The 25,381-nt window shown below is 40.4% G+C and overlaps 1 protein-coding gene across 1 annotated transcript in view; it reads right to left on the reverse strand.

Annotated features, from left to right (window-relative positions):
• Positions 1-10,350, reverse strand: part of ARHGAP28 (Rho GTPase activating protein 28) — a 62,755-nt gene extending 52,405 nt beyond the window's left edge. The window contains exon 1 of the mRNA XM_081205610.1: positions 10,027-10,350. Within this exon, the coding sequence (XP_081061736.1) occupies positions 10,027-10,139 (113 nt within the window). The 5' untranslated portion in view covers positions 10,140-10,350. The remainder of the gene's footprint in view (positions 1-10,026) is intronic.
• Positions 10,351-25,381: the final 15,031 nt, after the last annotated feature.

The following is a 25,381-nucleotide window of genomic DNA, read 5'->3' on the forward strand; positions in this document are numbered from 1 at the left end:
GTTCGAGGTCCAAGGTACGACTGTATTCTGTTCTGCTAGTAGTTGTAAGTGAAAGGAAACATGAAGGAGCCTTTAAGCATCATTGCCCACCATTGGCTCCTGGCACGCTTGCCTGGTAGTAACTGTAGCAACATGCCAGACATTTTGGTCCAGCTGCCATATTATTTTTTTACAGTGCCTCTAATACAGCATTGTTCAGGGGCATAGTATGAAATTTAAATATCAGGCTAAGAAAAATGAAAACACCTAAAAGGACCCCCAAGGTAGGAGTTGGTGATAGGCCCTGTTGGAACACTGGAACCCCAGCAGCTGTCCAAGGTGCTGATGCTCACCCTGAAACCATGTCTGTTTCATGGACAAAACCAACAAATGGAAGCACATATTCAAGAAATAAAACAAGTTACACAAAAGAAATTGCTTTAAGATAATGCTCTGAATTATATTCAACAACTGGAGAAAATTCCATTCACACACCTCAGTGCAAACAGATGGCATGAAAATGTTCTAATAAAATATAGTTTAGAGCTACTGAACTCCATTTTCAACTGTAAGCATGGTTGAAGATATTACACAAAAAACAAAATAGCAACATGGGCAATAGCATCAAAGGGAAGCACATATCCAGGAAATAAAACAAAAGTTACACATGAACAAAGCAAAGCAGGAGGTATTATTTCCTCCACCATACTTGTTTTTGGAGCTCTTCACTAAACAGTAGTTCGGTGAAGATTTGGAAAGGTGAACAAAGTAAATGCAGGCAGGGAAGAAAGTAAATTCTTGAAAAGAAAAGCCCCAGCAAAGAAAAGCTGAAAAGTGAAAAGTATAGTCAATTGCAATCTAGAGGTCACCATTGCACTATTTCCTGCCTTTTACCCATTAGCCTCACTTTCTGGTTCCTTTAATTGTCACTGCTAATGTCCAGTAATACTTTATATGGCACAGAGAGAAATAAAAAGAGCAGGAGCATATAACATAGAAAAGGCACTATCTAAAACTAATTTATTAAACATTTCAATTATTGAACTTCATTCACCATATCATCCACAAATCTCTATGGCAACGTAACAATATACGAGCTTTCTTGTTTAGTTTGACTTACTGTTGTGTTATTTGGCTAAATAAAGTTGTGATGTAAATCTATAATGCACTGTTGTACTGATGCTGGTTACCAATGGCAAAATAGAAAAGCTTTAAAGGGCTGATCTTGGGCCATGTTCAATGTGCTGTTCTTGTTCATATAAAGCCCTGAGCAACTCAGGACCATTTTACCTGAAAGACCACCTGCCCCAGTATAGACCTGTATGATCCCTGAGAAATATCATAGGGTGATGACCCCCAAAATAGCATTTTCTAATATTGTCCCTGTACCATAAAATGTTGTCCCTCTGTCATACAGTTGCTTCAGACAACCTGTAAAGAGATACATTTTTGTCTAGGCTTTCCTTGACCCAGAAGATTGGACCCTGTTCTTTATTTTGTTTTTAATTCCCCAAATCCACTACTATTTCTTTTTCTTTTCCAGGCAGCTTTAAGCATCATTTAATCAGTGTGCCATAAGTGACATAGCTAAAATGAATGGATGGCAGCTGGCCAAATGTTCAACTGACAAGCTGATCAAAAAGACGGTGCCAGATGTTTTCCATAAGTTCTGCATATGAAAGCACCAGGGAAATCAGCAGGGGCACCATACTAAAGAAATCAGAGAAGCCAACTCTAGTTTCAACCATAACATGAAATTCTATAAAGACTATAAATACTGCATTCCTTAGTGAAGGTCTCAAAGGACATGTTGTAGATGTTTCTAAAGCCTACAGGAAAAAGTGAGTCTACTATTGTCTGCCTATTTATAAGCATTACCTCCTGAATGGTTTAATAATAATTTGTAGAGAGATGTTTAAATGGGTTTTAAAATTCCAGTTAAGAAGCTGTTTAGAATTCCAGTCTGAAATAAGTCATATGCTGTTCTTCCCTTATCTCTACCACTACCCCTCAAAAAAAGATACAGCCTTTCACATTTTTCCTAGGTTACAGCTTATTTTACATGGGCAACTGAATTAAACCAAGTTCTATTTTAGAATTTTGATGCACTCTGAAATTTAAGATTTCAACAACAAATACTCAATGTCTATGAAAACTTTGGGGTGTTTTAAAAGATGTTATTGAAAGAAGGTTGTTTTTGTGTGTGTATTCCTGTCCCCTGAGAAAGTTTATTGTACCATGAGATAAACATCAAAAATAGTTAAGATTGTTTACACTGCACCTTAACAGAAGGGGTTTGACATCATTTGTATATAAATGTGAACTGCAGGGCCTGCTCAATCAGATCTGCCAGACAATCAGACCAAGATTATAGTGACCATGGAGTGCCGCTATACTTTCTCCACATCAGTGAGGTAGAAGATTGGTAGCTTAAGACGCAGTGGCTTCTAAACCATTTTGCACCAACGCATTATGAAGTAATTCAACAATTTGCTTAGGATACTTTTTTTTTTTAAATGGTGAAAATTTCACAGTTGCTTAGAAGCCCATGGAGCAGTGCCACAAATGTATTGGTACAGTATTGAATGACCTCACTTAGGGGACTTTATACGTTACTGCTTTACCTATCAAAAAAGAGTTGATGAGAACTGAAGCAGAAGCACACATTTGGTACTGCAGGTACCGATTTTGACTCTGCCACTGGTGTTGATTCTGCTAAGAATAGACGTATAGTTGAAAAGTGCAGAAACACTAAACTGATGATATGTCTGATACCTGAAACACTCAACAGGAACCATTGCAATCGGTATTTTATCTCTAAGATTCTTTACTTATGAGATATCAACCTGGGTCAGATGCAGTATTCCAACAAACTATAAGAATTAGAGATGGACATGAGATCCTCTCCGCTCTTTTCTTCCTCCTCTTGGACATTCAGCTATAGAAAAGGCTTCCTGGTTTGTTAAATTACAACTTCCCTGTGATATCCAAAACAGGACACTGTGATTTAAGTGCTCCCTGGTTTGGATTACTAACTTGTGAAGAGTACTTTAAATCACACTTGGTAGTTTCCTCTGCAGTTGGGCATACAAAAGGAGAACGGGAACGCTTGAGCTCATGGTCATTTGCATTCCAACAAACCACGGTTTGTTGGATTGGGAATGGCATGTCTGAACCATGCCACCATGGAGGCTTACTTCACCTTTCGGAAAAGGAAACTCAACAAGTGTGTAAAACAAAGTAAAAAGGAATGTGCATGTTTGTACATGCCCCAAGTGCTACAGGTGACTTCCAAAATTGGTTGGCATACTGAACTATCCCTGGAGACTAGTCTTCTGTAAGTAAATAACCTAGTATGAAGATAAATGAATTTGGGATTAACCTCTGCTGAAACACACGTTTCTTTTTCAGTTAGATTAATGAACTCAATTGGAGTAAAAAAGAAACCCTGCCAGTATCTTGCCTTTATGAGAAACAGTAAGAAAATGTAAATAAGTCAGCAATGAATTATGCATCTAATCATTGGTATATGAAACATAGCAAATAAAACAATGGAGCTAACATTCTCTAGAGTACACTGAAAAATAAACTTAACTGTGAAGCAATCCAGATACTTTTTTTTTTTCAGTCCTAGAAAGCTTTTAAGAATTTTAAGACATTCTAGTAGTTTAAACCAGAAAGCAGATGGAGCAAAATGTTCAGTAGAACAAACTCACAGAACAATAATGGAATGGAAAAATCCCTACCTTTAAAACAAATTAAATTCTGTGTTTATTCCATGTGGGTGAGTAGCTCCTGTGTCCAAGAAATTGGTCAGTTTTCTACCATGGATGGGGTTGAGGTTCCCTTGAAGGAGCAGGTTCACAGTTGGGGGGCACTTCTGGGTCCAGTTCTGTCACTGGAGCCTCAAGTAGCCTCAATGGCTAGATGTGCCTTTTACTAACTGCAACTGGTTTGACAGCTATGGTCATTCCTGAACCAGGAAAGCCTTACCACAGTAGTTCATGTGTTGGTAACTTCAAGACTGGATTATGCAAAGCACTCTATGTAGTGCTTCCCTCGTGCTTGATCTGGAAGCTGCAGTTGCTGCAGAATACTGTGGCACAACTGCTGACAGGAATGAGGCCTTGTCAGCATATAACACCTGTGCTCAGAGATTTGCACTGATTGCCAATTTGCTACTGGGCCAAGTTCAAGATGTTACTATTAGTATATAAAGCCCTTAACGACTTAGGACCAGTTTCCCCATGATATCATCGTACCCCACATGTGTCCACTCACGTGCTTTGTTCAATGAAATTGGTACTACTACAGGTGCCACATAATACCTGTTTCACATAGAAGTAAGAACTTAATCATTTAGAGTGGCAAAACATGCACTTTGGAACTCCCTGCCTAACTCAAGGAGGCACCTTCACGATTCCCTTTTCAGCATCTGCTGAAAACATTATTGTTTAGACAAGCCTACCCATATGCTTAGAAAGCTGAGATAATTTCAATCAGTTTTAGTATTTTAACTTTGTTTACAGCTTTGAGGGTGTTTTTTTTACAATCTAACAGTGTATACATTTTAGAAAGTAAATAAATAAATAAATAAATAAATAAATAAATAAATAAATGTTGAACTCATCCTATGAACTAAGTTTTAACTTGTGCCAACGGCTTCTAAGTAATGTGAAGAAAATGAAATAAAAATGCTTACAGCCTGATCCTATAAGCCACTACACTGGCACATGTTTTATGACATTGCACGCTAACTTATGAATGAATGTAATGTGATGTCACAATCTCTATAACTTTGCTGGCATTACAAAGCAACCCTCATCACTGACTATTGCAGCATCATGGGCTACTGGCAGTCATATAACAAGGTGTAGCACAGTAATACTGAGTAAAGCTGATTATGGAACACAACAGACAAAGAATGTTGACAATTCAATTGTGGGGCATTATAAAGGCATTTGGGGGACGCGGGTGGCGCTGTGGGTAAAACCTCAGCGCCTAGGACTTGCCGATCGCACGGTCGGCGGTTCGAATCCCTGCGGCAGGGTGCGCTCCCGTTGCTCGGTCCCAGCGCCTGCCAACCTAGCAGTTCGAAAGCACCCCCGGGTGCAAGTAGATAAATAGGGACCGCTTACTAGCGGGAAGGTAAACGGCGTTTCCGTGCTGCGCTGGCTCACCAGAGCAGCTTCGTCACGCTGGCCACGTGACCCGGAAGTGTCTGCAGACAGCGCTGGCTCCCGGCCTCTAGAGTGAGATGAGCGCACAACCCTAGAGTCTGTCTAAGGCAGGGGTACCTTTACCTTTACCTTTTATAAAGGCATTTGAGTATTTTGGAATGCCAGCTAAAAGTAGTCGCTTCCTCAGTACCAGGAAAATCACAAAGGAGAAACAACCACAGCCATGCTTTATTCTATATATTCAGCATGTAATGAAAAGGGTATTAATTTTCCACCACAGTCACACCCACTTTTACACCATGACCATGTCCTACTTTTCCATTTGGGCCACAGCCACTTTAGCAGGCAGCTCCTGCAGGAAAAGGGTTAGCCACCCTTATCATATCATATCACATCAAAACAGTTAATGGACTTCATACAAATTAGAAGTATATTTTCCTGCATAATCACCACACTAGTGCAACACAAGAGGAAATAGCTAGCTCTAGTGGACTGTGTGTGTGTGTGTGTGTGTGTGTGTGTGTGTGTTGGTGAGTGAAGTATCCCCATGGGGTCCGTCAATACTATGTTAAAACTAAACTTTGCTGTTCATTTTTTTAGCTTTTTAATGAAAGCAAGAAACTGAATTTATAAATTAAAATTCTTCATTTCTACACTTTAAAATGTACTAAATAATACCATATACTTAAGTTATTTTGGGTACAAATAACAAATTATTAAACTAATTTTATATGCATGTTTCATCTGCTTAATCAAAGTGGTCAAAGTGGAATGAAACTCCAAGGTCCAATTACTAAACATAAGAAAAACTGTAGGGTTTTTTTAAAAAAAAATCTTTAGCTACAGAAAACCCATTTCCAGATTGCTGTCTTAATGAACCCAAACTGAACACACTGTACTAACTGGAGACAGAAAACGGAGAATAATTATGACAACAATACTTATTATAAAGAATTTGAAGAATGAAAAAGGCCATGGATTCAAACACAGACTTTTCTGTCCTTTGCTAAAACAACTAGTACATTTTCTTTCATGCATTCTGCATTCCACTGGACCACATGCTGAGGTAATACAACCTCTTTCCACAGCAAGCTTCGGAAACACAGATGGAGTTTCTGACTGCCCATATGGCAAAAACCACTTACTGCAACCAGACAGCTGCAGGAAGTGGGCAACTTCACTGGGAGAGGGGTGTGTGTGTGTAAAACATTACAGGAGCTTAAGAAACTTGCTGTTCATATGTATATCCTATAAATTAGCTTAACGTTTTCATTTATATTTCTAAATAGTAGTTCTTATTTGTATTCTTTCCTGGCACAACTTCAGAGTTTGGAACTCAAGCGAGTTTAGAAACTTTTGATAGAAGCAACATGAATTGACACAACATAACTCTTTTGTTTAAGTAACAGAAATGTTGTATTTTTAAATTTATTGGGTCCATTCTGTGAATGGAAGGGCTCCTTCCATTTGTGGAAGGGGATGAGATCCAGAGGAAGCTGCTACGGAGGAATGGGTATTGCTGATTCACCTGTGGCTCCCTATCCTGCCTTCCACACTCCTCCAGAGCAACTTTTCAGTGGGCACAAAGGTCTGCAATGTGAAGGAGGATTCAGCAAATAAATAAATAAATAAATAAATAAATAAATAAATAAATAAATAAATAAATAAATCATCTCCTCCCTTCCTCTAGGAGTGTCTCTTGAGTGCTCTGGATCCAAGCCATTTTCTTTCTGCTCCCTGATAATGAAATGATGGTTTCAGCAATAATTTAACAATGAGTCATTACTGTGTTGTTTTTATTACTTGGGATGCCAACTATGCATATCAAACATCATTTTATCTCCCCCCCCCAAAAAAAAAAACCACAACAGCCAGGGCTAACCTTATAATAATAATAATTTTTATTATTTATTTATTATTAATTTATTTAATAATAAATAAAAATAATTTATTTATTATTATTATTAATAATAATTTTTTAAAAGGTCACTAAATTAAGCATATTTCAAGTCCCATAGATTTCAAGTCCCATAAATCAAACCAAACACATGAACATCAGCATTAAAATACTTAACATTCTCCCCAACAAACACTGCTAGATAACTGAACATCATTGCCATCTTTGCTGTGAAACTATCTAGATGACAAGTGTACTGGATAGACTGGACTTTGACTAGTTTCATTAGGTCCAAGGTTCTAAGGAATTACAAGTTGATTCATTCATTGAAATCTACCAGAGGCTATATATATTTCCCTGTTAGCACTCACACGAAATTCTAGGGCCACTGGGCTTAGGGCTATGGATGTGGGCCTCAAATTTCCTCCTATCATTATAATACATTTGATATCACATTAAGAAAGAAAAGCAAAAGCAAACCTACGTTGATCCCAGGGCCTTCACGCACTGACACTCATTCATGCAAAATGTTTAAATATTTAATTCATTTCTATCCTACCTTTCCATACAACTTGGATCCACAAAACAGCTAACACCCACAATATATTTTTGAAATCTGAGTAAATTAATACAGTCACTATAATGCCAATTCCCAGGCTGCAATCCTAAGCAAATATGCCATGAATGAATGCTATTAACCACAGTTGGCCCTAATTCTGAGTAAAATTGTGCTATAAAATGAATATAAAATAGAAGACTGTTTATGGACATGGGTATCCTATAAATATATCACAACTAGTGTTCCAGATGGGGAAATGAAACAAAACAACAACAACCCAGAGACAACGTGCCACAAACCATTCACAAACTCTACAGAAGAATGATAATCCATACCAAACTGTCATATATTATAGTCCAGCCTATTTCTTCTAATTTTGGATTGGTAGACAATGACATGATGACTGGCATGGAAATTGCTTTCAGTCCAAAATAGAAAATGTGTGGCTGTAACACCCATCATCCCTGTTAGGCTACAACACCCATCACACCTGACTACCAGCCATGCTGCCTGAGGCTGATGGGAATAGGGTCCAACAACATCTGGAGGACCACAAGAGTTGTGGACTTGGGTACCATGGCACCCTGTGGAAGGCCAAAATTTGGCACCCACCCTCCCTCTCCAGCTGTTGTGCTGCCTTCCCAAAGCCAAGCCTAGTTAGCGCTTTCCCAGCTTTGGGAAGTAGGTGGGAGGGCTCTAGGACCCTACCAGAGACCTCCTTCCTCCTTCCCAAAGCCATACACCTCCTTACTCGCTTTTGGAAAGGCAATGCCTCAGACAGCTGCCTCATCTCAGCGCCCAGTACATGAACACTGCTCACACAGCTCTAAATCCAGCCTTGGCCACATGTTCCTTATCCATGTTTTAAATTATTTCACATAGGACTAAAACACTATCTGGCAAGTTGTTTACAAAAAGCAATTCATTGTGCATATTGTTCATTGCCCCCATGACACCTGCACACCTTTGGTCATTTGTGGCAGTGTGGAGAAAATAGTTCAATGTACATGGTAGGCCTCTAAACTTAAACTGACACCTGCTGATGGCTATAATGTAGAATGTAGCATGCCCTTAGTTTGGCTACCATAATATGTACACTGGTCATTGTTAAAGTTCCAAGAATGCAGCATATGACTATTGCTTTAATATCTTAATTGTATGCATGTTAACTTTTTCCATTTCTAAAACAGGAGAACTTCCCATTTCCAGGAAAAGACGCCCCCTCCAACTCTACAGACTTCCACAAACATATCATTTGCTGACATTAGCTAAAACAGGCTGGTCTTTAGAAGAAAGGTCAGCTTCACTAAGACCAAAGGTATCACTAGGGAAGATGTTACCCAAACAATTTCCTTTATCAGCAAACTTATCTGGGACAAATGCAAGGAATGTCTGCAAGATGCACACTTCATATTGTGAAATTCCTGCTTGTGGGGATTGCTGGCGTTTGGATGAAAACTCTTGTAATGGTCATCTCTCCTGACCTTCGGTATGTGAGAAGTATTTTATAATGTAATAAATACATTAAATATCCTTGTTTCTGTTCAATCTTGTTTCTGCATTGCATAAATTATTGTGACCTGCCCTTGGGATGAGATGGGTTAGGCATTTCATATACTATCAGCAGATATCTAAAAACCAAAGGGTGTACAATGATAATAAATAACCCTGCTCCAAAGAAATAAATAAATCACCTAGGCTGCAATCCTGTGTCCACTTTAGCTAAAAGCCCCACAGAATTCGGGGCGACTCAACTTCTGAGTAGCCATGCCTAGGATTACACTGGGATAGCTCAGCACGAGACTCTTAATCTGAGGGTCGTAGGTTCGAGTCCTACGTTGGGCGAAAAATTCCTCAGGGTCCCTACTGATTCTGTGAGTTTATATATAAACTGGGGAGAAGGGGAAACTGCTCAAGTTTGCCTATGAAGCCGGCTCTGGCTGTCAGCTGACTCTTCCCCTTCCTAAACGGTGCATCTCGTCCATAAGTGACCATTCCCCGCTCTCTTTCCCTCCCGCTTCGTTCCCTCGCTGCTTCTCGGCAGGTTATCTGGACGCTCATCTCGGCCAGCAAACAAACTTGATCCGCAGCTCTCCGGAGACTTTAAACGGAAGACCTTTCGCCAACCCGTCTCCCTGCCTCCCTCCCCGCTCCCTCGACGCACGTCTGGTCAAGGGCGCAGCCAAAACTGCAGCGGGAAGAGGAAGGGAGACTTCCTCGGCGCCTCGTAAGAAAACGAGGAGAAAAGCAGGGACGGGAGAAGGAGCGTGTCTGAGGGCGACCCTCACGCGCTCTCCTGTCTGCCTGCCTCTCTCTCTCTCGCGCGCGCGCACACACAATGACTGACCTCGAGACAAAAGCTGGCCGAGCCCCGCGCGCCCCTCGCCAGCTCCCCGCGCGCTTCCTTTTACCTGAGAGGCGACCGGCTGGGGGGGCTCTCCGGAGCGAAGCTGGGCTCCAGCCGGGATGGAGTGTAAGAGTGGTAGGCTGTCAGGACCACGCTGCCCGTGTCTTTTATCTCCATTATGGCAACGGGCGCATGTCTTCCTCCTCCTCCTCCTCTCCGCCCGGCGACAACTGCCTGCCTCAGCCGGCGGCGGCGCGGCTCCTCGGGATCAAAGGACCCTGTCACAAAAGCAGCGGCATGCTCGGGCCCTTTAAGACTCGCCCCGACCTCCCCCCCCCCCCTCGCCGCCGAGCGCTGCTGCCGGGCTGGCGAGACCTCGGGGCTCTTCCTCCGGGCCCAGCAGCGGAATTAGCATAGGTTCAAAAACGCCGCCCCCCGCCCACCCGCCACGCCTCCACCCCAGGAGGACCCGCGTTTCTCCTGAAGGAATCCTTCGTGGCGCATGCTGGCTCTCAGAATACAGACTCAGAACTAGTCTTTGGGCCAAGGCAAGGGAGGCAAAATAAAGATCATCGTTCCTCAGGGCAGGGCAGAAACGAGGCTTTCTGTCACCCGGGTCAAAGACCCAGTTTGGTACGTATGTACGCTAACACGGATGCGTGTCAGTGTACATACATACATATACATACGTACATATATACAAACAAAAGCGTCTCAACACATTTATTGATAAAGGGCATAAAAAGTAGGCAATATATCATTCGAATACAAAGGAATCCTATTAAATATTATGACTGTATGACCAAAGGGAAAATGAGCGTTCCTTCCAGTAAATGCAAATTGTTTGTTAAAAGTAGAACCTCCAAGTGCAGCAACTGTCTATCTGAGGTCAGGTTTCGAATTGGATTTATTTGGTCACAGGATCATTAAAATACTGTATTTCCGTAAGTTCAGCCAAGACCCTCTGGTTTCCTTTTAAACCTGTTTGTTTCCTTTGAGGCTTTTTGCCACCCACCCCTCCTCTTGGTTCTGTGCAAACCCCTTTCAAGGAGTTTTGATGTGTAAATTTACTCCCAAGTAAGCTTCATAAAGATTCCTTTCAATCTGCATCAGAGGGCATGGGGAAGGGCTGTAGCTCAGGGTTAGAGCATGTGCTTTGCATGCCAAAGAGCCCAGTTCTGTGGCTGTGCTACTGCCAGTCAGTGTGGGGGATACTGAACTAGATGGACCAATAGTCTGACTTGGCACAAGGCAGCTTTCTGTGTTGCCCTGAATTTTAATATATTGAGCAAAATATAGTGAGTGAGAGATCCAATGAAATTAAGAGATGGGTATTCTGGCCTCAATTAAAAGTGAGGAATGTATCAAACGTCTTTCTAATGTTTGGGGTCAGCACAATACAAAATGACAGGGTGTCAGTCTGTGGCCACCAGTATTCACATTCAGCTTTCCTATGAACTTCAACTCTGCTGTTTTTAGGAGTTTTTTCGATACTGAAATGTGGGTTTTGGTAACAAAGGGCAAACAAGTCTCATACCCTCCGATTGTTCCTCCACCAATAAGCATAATTTTCATCTTACTGATTTCAAATATGTATCAGTTTTAGGAGTATATTTTCAGCCTTCCATATATGGAATGAAAATTTGCTACATTTCTCTCCTTTGTTCATTGTTTCCAATGATACATTTATATAAAGTCATGGCGGTTATGAAAGTATGCAGATATAAGATAAAGAAAATATGTTCTTTGAAATCCACATCTCAGGTAATTGTTGATGAATAAATCGTTGAGAGATTCTGTTGAAAGAGGCATTTGTACTTTGAAATATTACACCTTGTTTTGCTTGTGAAGCATATGTGCTTAATTGATAAATTGACGTTCTTATGAAGTAAAAATCCGAACTCATGAATAGAAGTCTTTTGAGATTAAGGCCTTTGAGGATTATTGTTACAAATTACAGTGTATGTCTGGAAAGTTATTCCTCTGCTAGCATTACTGTATTCAGTTAGCTGCAATAACTTTTTAAAAGTTTCGATTTCTTCAGATTGTTTAAACGGACTATCAAATGTAACATCTAAAAAGCAGGTTAAGGGCATGTTTGTATCTTCTGGGCAAGTAGACAGATTAACACTCAATAGTTCATCCCACACTTTTCAGAGGATTTCCCCATCACTTTTTTATCTGCATAAAGTCTGTTTTTTTAGGTGGGATTGTTACACTAGCAGGACAGAGTGCTTTAATCCATTTTAATAACACAGACCTACATTTCTGGTTGGCACATGAACCACTTCCACAAAATAGGGACAGCGAGGAGGCGCCCACCGTCTCCAAAACATGCAGACTTAGAAGATATAGAAATGATTAATCTGCTCTTCATAGCAGAAATAATAGTCATCACACACAGGTGAAAAAAGCAATCCACCAGATAACTTATTACGTTGCTGTCTTTTAAATCTTAATATAGAACACAATGGCAATTTCATTAAATCTTCAAAGAGCAAGTTAGAATGTTATGGTAACAATTAATGTTAATTTTCTAGGGCTTCTAAAGCTACTTTTTCTGTATCTTATATCTATTTCCTGTTTATTGTTCACATAGCCTTAATTTAAAAGGGATGTTGTAGTTCTAGTTGGCTTCTGTTTCTTATATGCAACTTTTGATCTGTTTCAGCTCAGAGTACTGACATCATTTCTGTGTTGTGATCTGGATTGCTGAAGCAGGAAGTAAACATTAACCAATGAATGGTGCAGTAGTTAGCTTAGAAGCTGTGGGGAAAATTGGCACTTCTTCAAAACACAAAAAGGAATTTGGTGTATGGCATTGTGGCAGAAAGGGAACTTACATCAGGACAGTGGCATACACACAACAGAAGCAACAAAGGTTGCAAACAGAAAATAGCATTCGGGCAGGGATCTACATACAGCATAAAAAGGCAAATAGCGCATCACTATAGATTTTGCCTATCCCTTCTTAAGGAAATCAGCCCTGAGTGCTCACTGGAAGGACAGATCCTGAAGCTGAGGCTCCAATACTTTGGCCACCTCATGGGAAGAAAAGACTCCCTGGAAAAGACCCTGATGTTGGGAAAGATTGGGGGCACAAGGAGAAGGGGACGACAGAGGATGAGATGGTTGGACAGTGTTATCGAAGCTACCAGCATGAGTTTGACCAAACTGTGGGAGGCAGTGGAAGACAGGAGTGCCTGGCATGCTCTGGTCCATGGGGTAACGAAGAGTCGGACACGACTAAACGACTAAACAACAACAAATAGATTTTGCCCCACTGTTTTAATTCCTTCAGAATTCATTCCATTGTAGCAACCTCAGATTGCAGCATATGCACAGCATTAGCATTCCAGGACAACTAACTCAATGCTTTTCCACACCACAAGAGATTTGGCTCCAATGATGTATTGCTAAGGACCAAAACCATAACTAAAGAAAACCATCACAGTGGCCTTCCCAGTTGTAAAGGAAAGAGAAATTAGAGGGTTACTTCTTCCTTCTCTCCCGAGACAGACGGATACCAATAAACATGACAAAACACAAAAGTAGAACCCAAGACCGAGAAAGATGTTGAATGTGTAATGGAAGGAGATTAAATAAACACAAGATGAGCCCTCAATGAATGACTTTAATGAACATAACGCTATGAGTTGTGGGCTGCAGGTCCCACAATTCTTAATTTAGTAAAAGCATGGCTGGCTTCTGCTCTAGACCCAAGCTTGCTGAAGTTATTAAAGGAGCAACAAGAGACACTCTTGGGGTGTAATGTTCTGCATTCCCTCCATAAAACTCAGGTGTAAATATGTGTAAATAAACCATATTTCTTAAAGACACCATAGTATCCACTGTGCCTCATTCTAAAGGAACGCAAACCCTGGTTAAGTGCCCAGACCCCTGTAATCTTGCAGAGATTGGGGTGGCCTCTAACAGTAAGTATATTGCTAATAAAAGGTAAAGGTAAAGGGACCCCTGACCATTAGGTCCAGTCGTGACAGACTCTGGGGTTGTGGCGCTCATCTCGCTTTATTGGCCGAGGGAGCCGGTCATGTGGCCAGCATGACTAAGCCGCTTCTGGCGAACCAAAGCAGCACACGGAAATGCCGTTTACCTTCCCGCCGGAGTGGTACCTATTTATCTACTTGCACTTTGACGTGCTTTTGAACTGCTAGGTTGGCAGGAGCAGGGACCGAGTAACGGGAGCTCACCCCATCGCGGGGATTCAAACTGCTGACCTTCTGATCGGCAAGTCTTAGGCTCTGTGGTTTAACCCACAGCGCCACCCCGCGTCCCTAATATAGCTAATAACTGAGCCTATAAAAGGTGTTCTGCTGCTAGAGTCTAGTTCCCCACCATCAATTGCTTCATCTCTATTTTCTAATTTGTTGGCTTGTCCACATTACAGTTTACTGTGTGTTTGTAGCTGGCTGAATTCACATTTTACTTGCATAGTCCCCATGATGCATCTGTAGAACAACTTCTGCTAGCAATCAAAATGAACTTTAATAGTAGAAATAAAAAAATTCCTTCCAGTAGCACCTTAAAGACCAACTAAGTTAGTTCTTGGTATGAGCTTTCGTGTGCATGCACACTTCTTCATATACACTTCTTCAGATACACGAAAGCTCATACCAAGAACTAACTTAGTTGGTCTTTAAGGTGCTACTGGAAGGAATTTTTTTATTTTGACTATGGCAGACCAACACGGCTACCTATCTGTAACTTTAATAGTAGAAGGCATTCTATATATAGGTTGATCTTAAAGATTTTCCATTGAGTATTCTGCCCTATTATTTCAAATGAATAGATCCATTAATTCTATTCTTGTCTTCAGCATAAAATATATTGTACCTGTATAGCTCAAACTTCAGCTGCTGGTGCACAGTGGTGTCTGAACCTCTATCATCTTCAACATTATAACACAACATACTAATTCGGGCAATGAAAAGGAAACAAATTATATATTAACTCCCAGCTGGGCTAGACTTGAATCAGTTCTTAAAGCACACTTCAAAGACCTGATGCACTGGTCTCAAAATCACAACTGCTTGTGACCATTGCTGCTAGAAAGGAATGGTCACAATTAGAAAGCGTAAGCTAGACCCAAATATATCTGTGTGGGAGTTTTCCCAATATGAAAAACTACATAGTTTTCTAAAACAAACAAACAAACAACACTGAAACCTTTTTCCACAGTCTACCAATAACGTACAATTGATTTGTGGAGAGGGAGCAGAATTGCACATGTGGTTCCCACATGTTTGAACTGTGTGCACAAAGGCTTTGTTCGTGTGCTTTCGTACCCTACAAAATGCAGAGTTTGTGGAATAAAAGTATAATCTGTAGTGAATAGTAGGTCCATGACAAACTTTGATTGTCATACAAAAAAGAATGTTGCTATGTTAGCTCATAAGAAAAAGCAAGCAAGTAAAAATTCTTAAGATGGGGAATCAACCATTTTTTTGTTTATTCTTCTCAAATGGTCGTGGTACAACCTGAAATCTGCACGGCACCTACAAAGCCTTATTTGAAAACGTCCCACATTCCAGCTTAAGACTCCTACAATATGCAGACTTACAGCTTTTTAGTACAACCCAACTTTCTCTTCTCCCTCCCTCCACTCCCAGCATTGTTTATCATGCAGAATGATAAAGAATTCTGGAGAAATTGAAAGCTTGCATGCCTGATAAAGATACTGTCCTAATGCAGAATACAGAATTTTAAATTTCATGAAAGTCCAATATTTCACAGTGCGACAACACTAACAAGCTAGTTCAGCAACGTGAAGATTTGTGTTGTGGTTGCACTACTTTATGTGATGGCTACACACAACCTTTGATCTTGTAGATATCTCTCAAAAGGAAGCAATACGTTCGCTCTTGTTTGATCAGAGACAGTGTGATTATATTCCCATAACAAAGCAATCATTATGGATAGAAAGCTTTGTAAGACTCCACATAACTTATAGTGGAAAGTAATGATTGATGGACTACAAAGTAATTAGTTTATACATGTTACGGGTGGGAGAATACTCAGTTACTCTCAATGGGCTTAAATCTCCCCAGTCCCCTGCAATATTCCTAGGTTAGTTCAAAGGCAAGGTCTGTATTGGATCATGAACTGCTATAAGACTAGTTATAATATACCAACCATTTATATCCAAAAATTCCCCATTTAAAGGTGATCTGCCTCGGACTGTAGCCTTTGCTGCAGTGCAAGCTGTCTAACTGCATTGGGAAAGCGGTGATAAACAGAGGAAGACAGATACCAGGGAATTCAACCATGGGACACATCTTTGAAAAGGCTTGCAGTCAGATGGAAGAGGTCAACCAGAAGTCATCCTTTTGGTGCCAGTGAGTACCAGGATTTGTTTCAAACATGACAAATGGATGCATCAGCACTTGATAGCATTTCAGTGTAAACTGTCTGCGGTGTTCTTTGAGTCTTCATTGAAAATTATATTGAGAATTAGTATGTCAACATAGAAGTGCAAATCTCTGGGTTTTAAAAGGCAGCTTTCACTCTGTCCCAAAGGCAGCCAGCAGTTTCCTCCTGTCAACCTTGCTTCCCCCCCTTACACATCTGTCTGCAGATTCAATGATCCAAGATAACTTTTTAAAGCTTCACTGAAGCAGAAACAAAGTTACACATCACTAGTTTTTCAAAGCAGTTTAGCGCTGGATTCCATTCAATATTTGCAAGGGCCCTGGGTTTCTTTCAAATGCATATCTCCAGTCCATACACTGGTGAGCAGATGAGTTCATGTGCCTCTTTCTGCTTCCATCTGCTAAAGATATCAGGGATGCAGTGGTGCTTGGACCATGTTCCTGTGCAAAAGAAGTGGAACAAGAGCTCCATAAATGAAGCAACAGCACAAAAGGAGACTTTCTACTTGCATGTAAATGGTATTAGTTTTATATACCGTATTTTTCGCTCTATAACACGCACAAGACCATAACACGCATGTAGTTTTTAGAGGAGGAAAACAAGAAAAAATATATTCTAAACGAAATAGTGGATATATGATTTTTGTGGTTCATGCTGTGGCCACAGACATGTGATCTGACAATGAGTTTGGAGTAGCCCAATGCAAAAATCCTGAGGATCCATGTGGATCCATGCTTTGTAACCACGGAGGAAGGAAGGAAGGGGAACCATGGATCCTCTGCTCACGACTGCAGCAGATCCCCCCCGCCACCCGCAGGCATTCGCTCCATAACACGCACAGACATTTCCCCTTACTTTCTAGGAGGAAAAAAGTGAGTGTTATGGTGCAAAAAATACAGTATATAATTTTGATTCATTATAACTAAATATACTCTTTTTTCTTCCTCTGTGGTTTGGTCCATATGGTCAAATCATCTGGGTACACCAGTGAAGTTCAATAAAGCCCCGAGTACAAATCCAGCAAGTTAAAAAGATTTTCCAGAAAACAAAACACTCATTTCCCTTCTACTTGGAGTGTTCAGCTTCAGTTACTTGCAGAGAATCTTTCAATGTTTATCTACATTTAGTGTGTGCAGTAATGATAATAAAGAAGGCCTATGCATATGCAATGTGTTTCAGTCAATAAGAAGCCATTTGCATCTGGGGTAATGAATCATACAACCAAGTTTTCCATCCTTCTCATGGTTGTTTTTAGCACTTTGTCCTGCAGTCTGTGTACTTCAGTTTTTAAATCCATTAATTTACTAAGTGTTCTTAGGATTGGCATCTTTGTTTTCTATCTTTGTAGCTAGTTTGGTTTGCAAAATTCACATTGCCTCCATGGATAGCGGGCGGGAGACAAATATTGTAAAAACAAATAAATTATGAAACAAGCTTGGGGAGAAAAATGGGGAGAAACATGCAACAACCTAGAGCTTAATAAGGTCACAAGAGGAAAGGATGTGTGTCCATTATAGTGGTACCTTGGGTTAAGAACTTAATTCATTCTGGAGGGCCGTTCTTAACCTGAAAGTGTTCTTAACTTGAGGTAGCACTTTAGCTAATGGGGCCTCCCGCTGCTGCCACACAATTTCTGTTCTCATCCTGAAGCAAAGTTCTTAACCCAAGGTACTATTTCTGGGTTAGTGGAGTCTGTAACCTGAAGCGTCTGTAACCCAAGGTACCACTGTATATTATATTATTCGTATTAACTGAGATCAATATCCCTAGAACATCAGTGTGAGGTTTAGCATAAGACTCACTTATTTGATATTGTGGCTCCTAATTGATGCCTTAGGGAAAGCAAAGAACATGCCTTTCCCATGTTTTAGTTAGAACCAGCCACATAGTAGATGAAAGACACAGAGTGACATGGTTCTTTGTCAGAGGAATCTAATTCCTGGTAAAATATGTAAGATTATGTTGAAGAAACAGAACAATGCTCAGCAAAGCAGTGCAGAGGACTGGGTGAGTCTTTAGACTGGTAAGGAAGGAGACAGTATAGAGAAAAGCCAAACTATGATGACCAAATAAAAGTTTTGCTGAAAAAGTGGGGTTAGAAGGTCAGAAGTGGTACATCAACTAACAGGGACAGTTCTGCAAAGCATGGAAAAAGCATAGCAGAAGGCACCATTTTTTTGAAATAGAGAAGGGAACAAACAGATTAGTGAACTTCTTTAAGGAGCCCTGAATCCAACTACTAAAGCATCTATTGATTCAACATTGAAAGATCTATTTTATGCCATTTATTTTTGTGGGTACTTGAAGCATCAGTAGATTGGTAAATCACAACCTAGGTAGTCTAAGTAGAACAATAAGCGGACAGTGTCATAGGTAAGTTATTTCTTGTTGATGCTGATGCACTTGGAACAAGCTCTTAAGGGTTAAGAGCTGTGGTCAGTACTGGTCAGTACTGATTTATGTGGCAGCTTGCTACTTGGATAGAAAATTTTCAGAAAACAGTTATGACAAAAACAATTATTCAGACATGGAACAAATGCTTAGTTGTCCTGAGGCAATCTGTGCTGCTAAACATATACTAAAATGGACCAAGCCGTAAGTGCATAGAAAATGATCTATGAATTGGTACAGGAATATACAACAATAACTTGATTAGGCAATTCAGCATTGAGCAAAGTACTTTACTGAACAAGAGTTTCTGTTTGAAAACAGTGATTACCTTATCTGCTAAAAGCTCAGTTCATCATTATGTTAGTAATTTTGCCCTTGTGATAGCATTGTTTTCTGCTTATGAGCAGTGGTAGTGAGATTTTTGCATTATACAGTATTACACGAGTTGTTGTGTATTACAGGAAAACTTAATATAGCACAGAACATGTTCTAAAGTTATTTAACAATTACCAAGGAATGCCTTGATTTTACTACAATTAAGATTCCTGTTACTAATAAGTCACTCATGAAAAAGTCTAGGGCCAGCAAGGAGTCAGTTTCTTCTACTCACTTGTCCCTGAAAATATAAAGAGTAAGCACACTGTGATTTTCCCGTCTTCCTGTTCACATAAAAGGCAATAAACCCTATTTTGTTGTTGTATGAAAACCTTACAATGGGAAGGCCTTCATATCAGAATTGTGTGACTGTATATAATATTTTCAATGTAAGAGAGGCAAATGAAGCATATATTTTTCATTAAAAAAACAACCTTATTTGGGCTGCTGAGGTTGTCGGAGAGCAGGAGGTTTGTGAAGAGCAGGAATGGGGATTTGTGCCCCTCTGGATGTTGTTGGATTACAATTCCCATCGTACCTGACTATTGGCCATGCTGAGAATCTAAGCTCAACAACATTGTGGGCGGGGGTGACAGGTTCCCTACCCCTGATGTACAGGAATTTAATATCTGTAACATTCAGGTTCAGAAGGGTAAACGAATTCTAGTTCTTTACTTCAGAAATCATCAACACTTCAGGAAATTGGTTATCATACTCATGGAAATAAAAACAGAGCTAAGTATGCTCCTTTGAAATATGTGATTAGAGAACAGACAGAAATGTTAAGACTAAAGACAGGAAAAGCCTTTCTAGACACCACGCCGGCTGGGTTGGGTGTTTCTTTTTGGTTTTTGGTTTTAATAATCTTAAGTCTACTTTCCTTCGTCATTGTTCACCTTCTGTACCTTTCTTCTTCTATTATTGTTGTTATGGTTTTATTTTTTAAAATAATTTCTTCCCCTTGTTTAAGTTTACTAGCATGAATGCTAGTAACTACTATAAGCTTGCTCTGCAGGAAGAAAGCTAACTGACTTTTCATCTGAAACCAACAATTTCACCAATGGAAGTATTGACAAAAGTTCATGGACAGAGCTCAACACAGTTACTGAGCAACACATGGAATCGGATTCTGATAGTTTTCTCTCTAACATTGGTGAAACAAATTTTATAGAATTATTTTTCACCTCAGAATGTGCATGACTGCCAAAACACAGATGGATCATTACACAACACTGATAGGATCAGGAACACAGAGGGAAATGTTGAGCTCTGTGTGGCTGCATATTGAACTGAGCAAAGCATAGTTCTAGGAACCTACCCAAATAAATAGCTATCTCCCCTGACGGCGAAGGCAGGCATATGGGCCAAACTACATGTGTTGCTCAACGTGTCATTTTAAAATTATTTAAGGGTCTGATCTTCACCAGGGCCACAACATTCCTGGAAAGGTGTCTCTCTTACAGCCATGGTTCACTGGTAGCAATGTGAGCCTTTGCCCCTAACTCTTAACAGTTTCCCCAGGGCACCCAATTTTCACCAGGATTGTGGTTGGAGAGGGAAGACTTAAGCCTCCCCATCCCATGTGTTGCATTCCTAATGAAGTTTAAAATAAATAAAAGATCTCAAGGAGATTAGAGACCCCTTGGGGCAGGGGGAAACCTTTTTTGGTCACATTCATTTGGGGCAGTCTGTCCAGGACTGCATGCCAGCAATAGGCAGAACCAAAGATATCAGAAGAGGGAGGCAACACTTGCCAGATGTCTGAATAGATCTCTCGCAGAGGGCTTTTGAAAAATTGCAGATGACTGTAGGTTGCCTGCAGCTGCCTCTGACTACGCATTAGGACCTCTTCTTCCAACCCTTCCTTTACTTCTGCCCCCCCATACTCCTATTATTACATTTTTTTAAAAATGTGACCTAATTGTGAAAACTCAGCTGTGACAAAGATACTTCGTTGCTATCATTAAAAAAAGAGAGAGGAACCAGTAATTTAATTTTTTGGAGCTGAGTAAACTGCGTTGAGGTCAAGCTATGAAAATTATATTTTTTATGACTCTTGAAATGAACCCCGGCGGAGCCATTCACCAAAGAAACTTGCTTTTGAGGTTCCCCACCCCCTCAGAACATTGTCTTCTATCTGTATAGAAATGTCCTCAGGCAGATTTTTTTATGTGTGCTAGAAATAGCTATGACCCACCGCTTAAAATAATCTGGGCTATTTTCCCCTTGGGTGCAGAGGAATGGGTGTGCTAAGGAAATTTACTGTGGATGAAGGGACAATTAAAGTGACATAAAAAGGGCCACATTGGAATCTACATTTTTATGCTAACTTGTTTATCTCTTCCAAGGTCTTAAAACAAGCTGGCACTGCAGCCCTGCTGTGGCACTTCTTTAGTGCTGGGGGTGAAGAGTGCAGCAGGTGCTTCTGTGAATTTAATACAGAAAAAACAATCACATGCTGATTTTTGAATTTAAATAAGACAAAGCAAAAATCTATTTTGAAGTTAGTATTAATTTTAATCCAGTTTCTCTTTTTGCCAGACAAAAAAATACCATCAGAGAACTCTAGTCCATCAGTTAATCATGATGCTTCCTCTGAAATCACACTGACTGACTGAAATTACATAATGCTGCAACAAATGTTACCTCAACGTATGTCTGAAAGTAATCATCAGTAGCCAATTACTATTTTTAAAGCAGTTAAAACTAATCTAGAAAAAAACAGCCAAAATTTATTTCCTATTTCAAGTCCACTCCTTCCTTCCTTTTTAGATAATGGAAAAAGTGTCCCATTATTTAGGTGAGTGCTCCAATATTTTAGTTCTAGAAGAACCCCCTTCTCTCACTTAATGCATTTCTATCCCTCTGCTATTCTATCTCATTTTTCATTCTCTCCAGATTTGGTTAAACATGCCAATTATTTACCTTATCTCAACTTTTTCTTTGGAACCAGACAAGTCTGTTGTGGAATCTGCCTCTGCTAATGTCGTTAACATGCCACACTTTAAACTTGTTCTAACCTCCTCTTCCTTGAGATTGCCACTTCACTTGACATGGCTGATCATTTTTGTTCCTCCCTCATTTACTTTGCTCCTTATGATTCCTCAGTATAGTCACTGGCTATTTCTGCCTTGTGATTTGCACTTTCTGTATAATTCACTAATCTCCGTTCTTCAGTTTCTTACTTTGTGCCCTTTTCTCATACAGAGAGCTATGTATCATGGGTGCAGATATTTCCTTACAATCTAGATACATAACCATGGATGCTTCCCCTCCCTCTTCCTCTTCTTTTCTATCTGTTGTTTAACTTTATACTGTATGGTAAGCAAGAGCTTAAACACCATGGCAAGACTCTTTCATGCTCAGGATGACCTGTGACCTCCAGATGATTTTTACTTGCCAGTATGTTTGTGTCGCAGAAATACATTCTAGTCTGCTTTGCTTCAAAAGCGGAAAATCAGAAGCATTTATCTTTTAGTGCTGATGGGCTACAATATCAAAAACTGGCAGCCAGAGCAGGATTTGCTCTTCCTTTGGAAAGCACCTCAAAAGCTGCCTGGTGTGGTGTCTACATGTATGCATGTGGGAGCAGGAAGGTGGGGTGGAGTTTAGTGAACAGGGACAACAGTTTCTAGAAGTAGAGTTTTAAAGGTTTACTCTAAATCCAAATCATTTTCTGTGGCCCTTTGTTGTAGTTCTAGACCTCATTGGTCGATCTGTGCTGAAACAAAATCAAATTAAAAGTGGGTAACTTATATATGTCATAGCTGTCCTGAAGGAAACGGAACTATGAAGATTTTAGGCAATGTTTACATTTACTGGATAAATGCACTGCAGTTTACCTCTCATTTTTAACTTTCACTATCAGTTGCTTATTAAAATCTTCACATCACTGTCAGCATCGCTCCTTCCCAACTTTTCTTTGAGTCAATAGCAGGGAAGCCATAAACATACCACCCAGCCTACACAGCTGGTTTCCATTTCTGTTACTTACCCTCCCTTCTCCCCCATCTTCTCATTCTCTGGTCAAACATTTAGCCTACTCAGCATATTACTAAGCTGAAATGCCTTTGTGTGTCAATGTTGCCTCTGTCTGGAGCACAGAGCTCATTTTGACTCTTCACTTGCTCTTTGATGCCTTCTATAATCACTTCCAAGTTTATCATTGGTTTAGATGTCATGCCAAACCATGGTCGTAATTCAGAACTTGAACCATAGTTTGACTTCTCAAACAGGCTCTGTGCAAACCAGGCATTTTAAGCACCCCTGCAAAGAAGCCTAGGTTCCCCGCACCTTCAACAAACTACAGTTCCTAGGATTCTTTTTTTGTGGAGGGTGAATCATGCTTTAAATGTGTTTTAGATGAATGCTGTGTATGCAGCCATGGAGGCAAGCAATATTTGTATGCTTTCATGTTTACCTCCACTGCTCAACACTCCAGTTTGTAGCTGCAATAGCCACTCATAACCACGGTCTGTAATGATTTCTCAAGACATTCATGTCAAACTAGTTGGTGCAAACCATGATTTGCAAGCCCACTTCAAACTCTGGTTTCTTGTTGTGGTTCATTGGACTACCACAAATAATGGTTTGTCAATTCAGATAATTTCAAACCATAGTTAAGCTTCCTTAATCATGACCTGGTATGATGTCTGAACGGAACCAGTGACAAAGCATTAACTGTAATTTGTCTCCAAGCCCGGAATTGAAAGCATCTGAAATGACAATATAATATTTCAATAAACTCGTTCACAACAGCCTTGTAATGCAGGCCAGTGTTAGAATCCATCTATTGCTAACAGAAGATGGGGCTGAAATAGAGTGGCGGAGCTTCATCCTCTGGCACCGGGGGACAGAGCGCAGGTGGGGGCAGGGCTAGCGAGCATCCTGGGGGTGTGACGGGGTGCCTGCGGGGGTGGGGCGCCCAGCACGGACGGGGGGGGGGCAGCCGTGAATGCACCCTGCCAGGATCGTGCTGCCGGGGGTGGTGCGCTCCCCCTGCACTCCTCTTCCTCCACCAGTGATGAAATAATTAGTGGCTCATCTAGGATTACATATGGAGTTCATGGCTGAACTAAGACTAGGAGTAGGAATGATCAACCCTTCATCTTACACAGATGGTCACCCTCCATTCTCCAACCTTCATTATATTAAACTTGTTTTTCTTTTATGTTATGTGGACTTACATGACCTTTCATTCCAACATGTTATTTTTTTCAAATGGACCATTACATAATAATTCAATTTGCAGCATGCTTGCAAGCCCATGATCTGAATTTATACTGGATCTTTTCAAAACTAAGAAGTACCTGCATATCTGATACAAAATGCCTGGAAAAGTCAGCTTGCAAAGTTTCATGAATTCTTTTTTCATTCCAAAAAGAAGTAATCTACTGTGAAAAATGCATTGTCATGTTAAATTACGAACCCCTCAAAGCAGTAGAATTAGAGATATGCTCTGGCAGGTTAGTTCACAGTTTCAGCTTGAATTGCATCTTAAGTGATAAGCACAGGACTAGGTTACTGATAGAACAAAAAGAATTGTTAAATTATAACCGCTTGTTTTGTTAGTCTTGTGATTACAGCAAACAGGTTTCGTAGCAAGACATTTATCTGACGCATACTTGTAAATCAGCCAAAAAGGATTTCCTAGTAAAACAAAGCAGGCTTTAACCTAAAATAAGAAGAAAAAAACAGATCTCTCAATAAATATGTGTTCAGTTAGTGATGTGGTTCAGAACCCAAGAAGGAGGTTGTTTCCACACTAACTCTAGTCTCCAGAATTGTCACCTGTTGTTTGTTTACTTTTTACAGAGAAGAATGCAGACGCATCTCAACTTCTGGGGTGGATCTGCAATATTCGCTTCACAATAGTGAGGTTGCTGCCATTTCGCAGGAGGAAGAGGGAAAGTGCAAGATGGCAGGGAGGTTGATGCCATACAGCTATACTGTATTGGTTCCATTGGTGCAGCCTCCCCATCATTTCTCATCACCCCCTGCCAGTATGTGGCAGTGGCTGGTGGCCCCATTGCTGGGAAGTTAGCTTTGAGGCTCTGCCTCACAGCACCCATCAGCCTAGGGTTGCTTTTAAAGGCCACTGTGCCTTTAATTTAAAGCTTCTGTTCATAGATTGTGTCTTTTTATTTCTTCTTGTTCATCATAGTTGAGGGAATGGTGATGAATGGTCCCTGAATAAACTTATTATTGATTTCCTTGTATTTTAAATAAATGCTGCTGGTAGAAGATAATGCAGGGAAACAAAT

The sequence above is a fragment of the Podarcis bocagei genome (assembly GCF_964188305.1).
Source record: "Podarcis bocagei genome assembly, chromosome: 8".
NCBI lineage: Eukaryota > Metazoa > Chordata > Lepidosauria > Squamata > Lacertidae > Podarcis > Podarcis bocagei.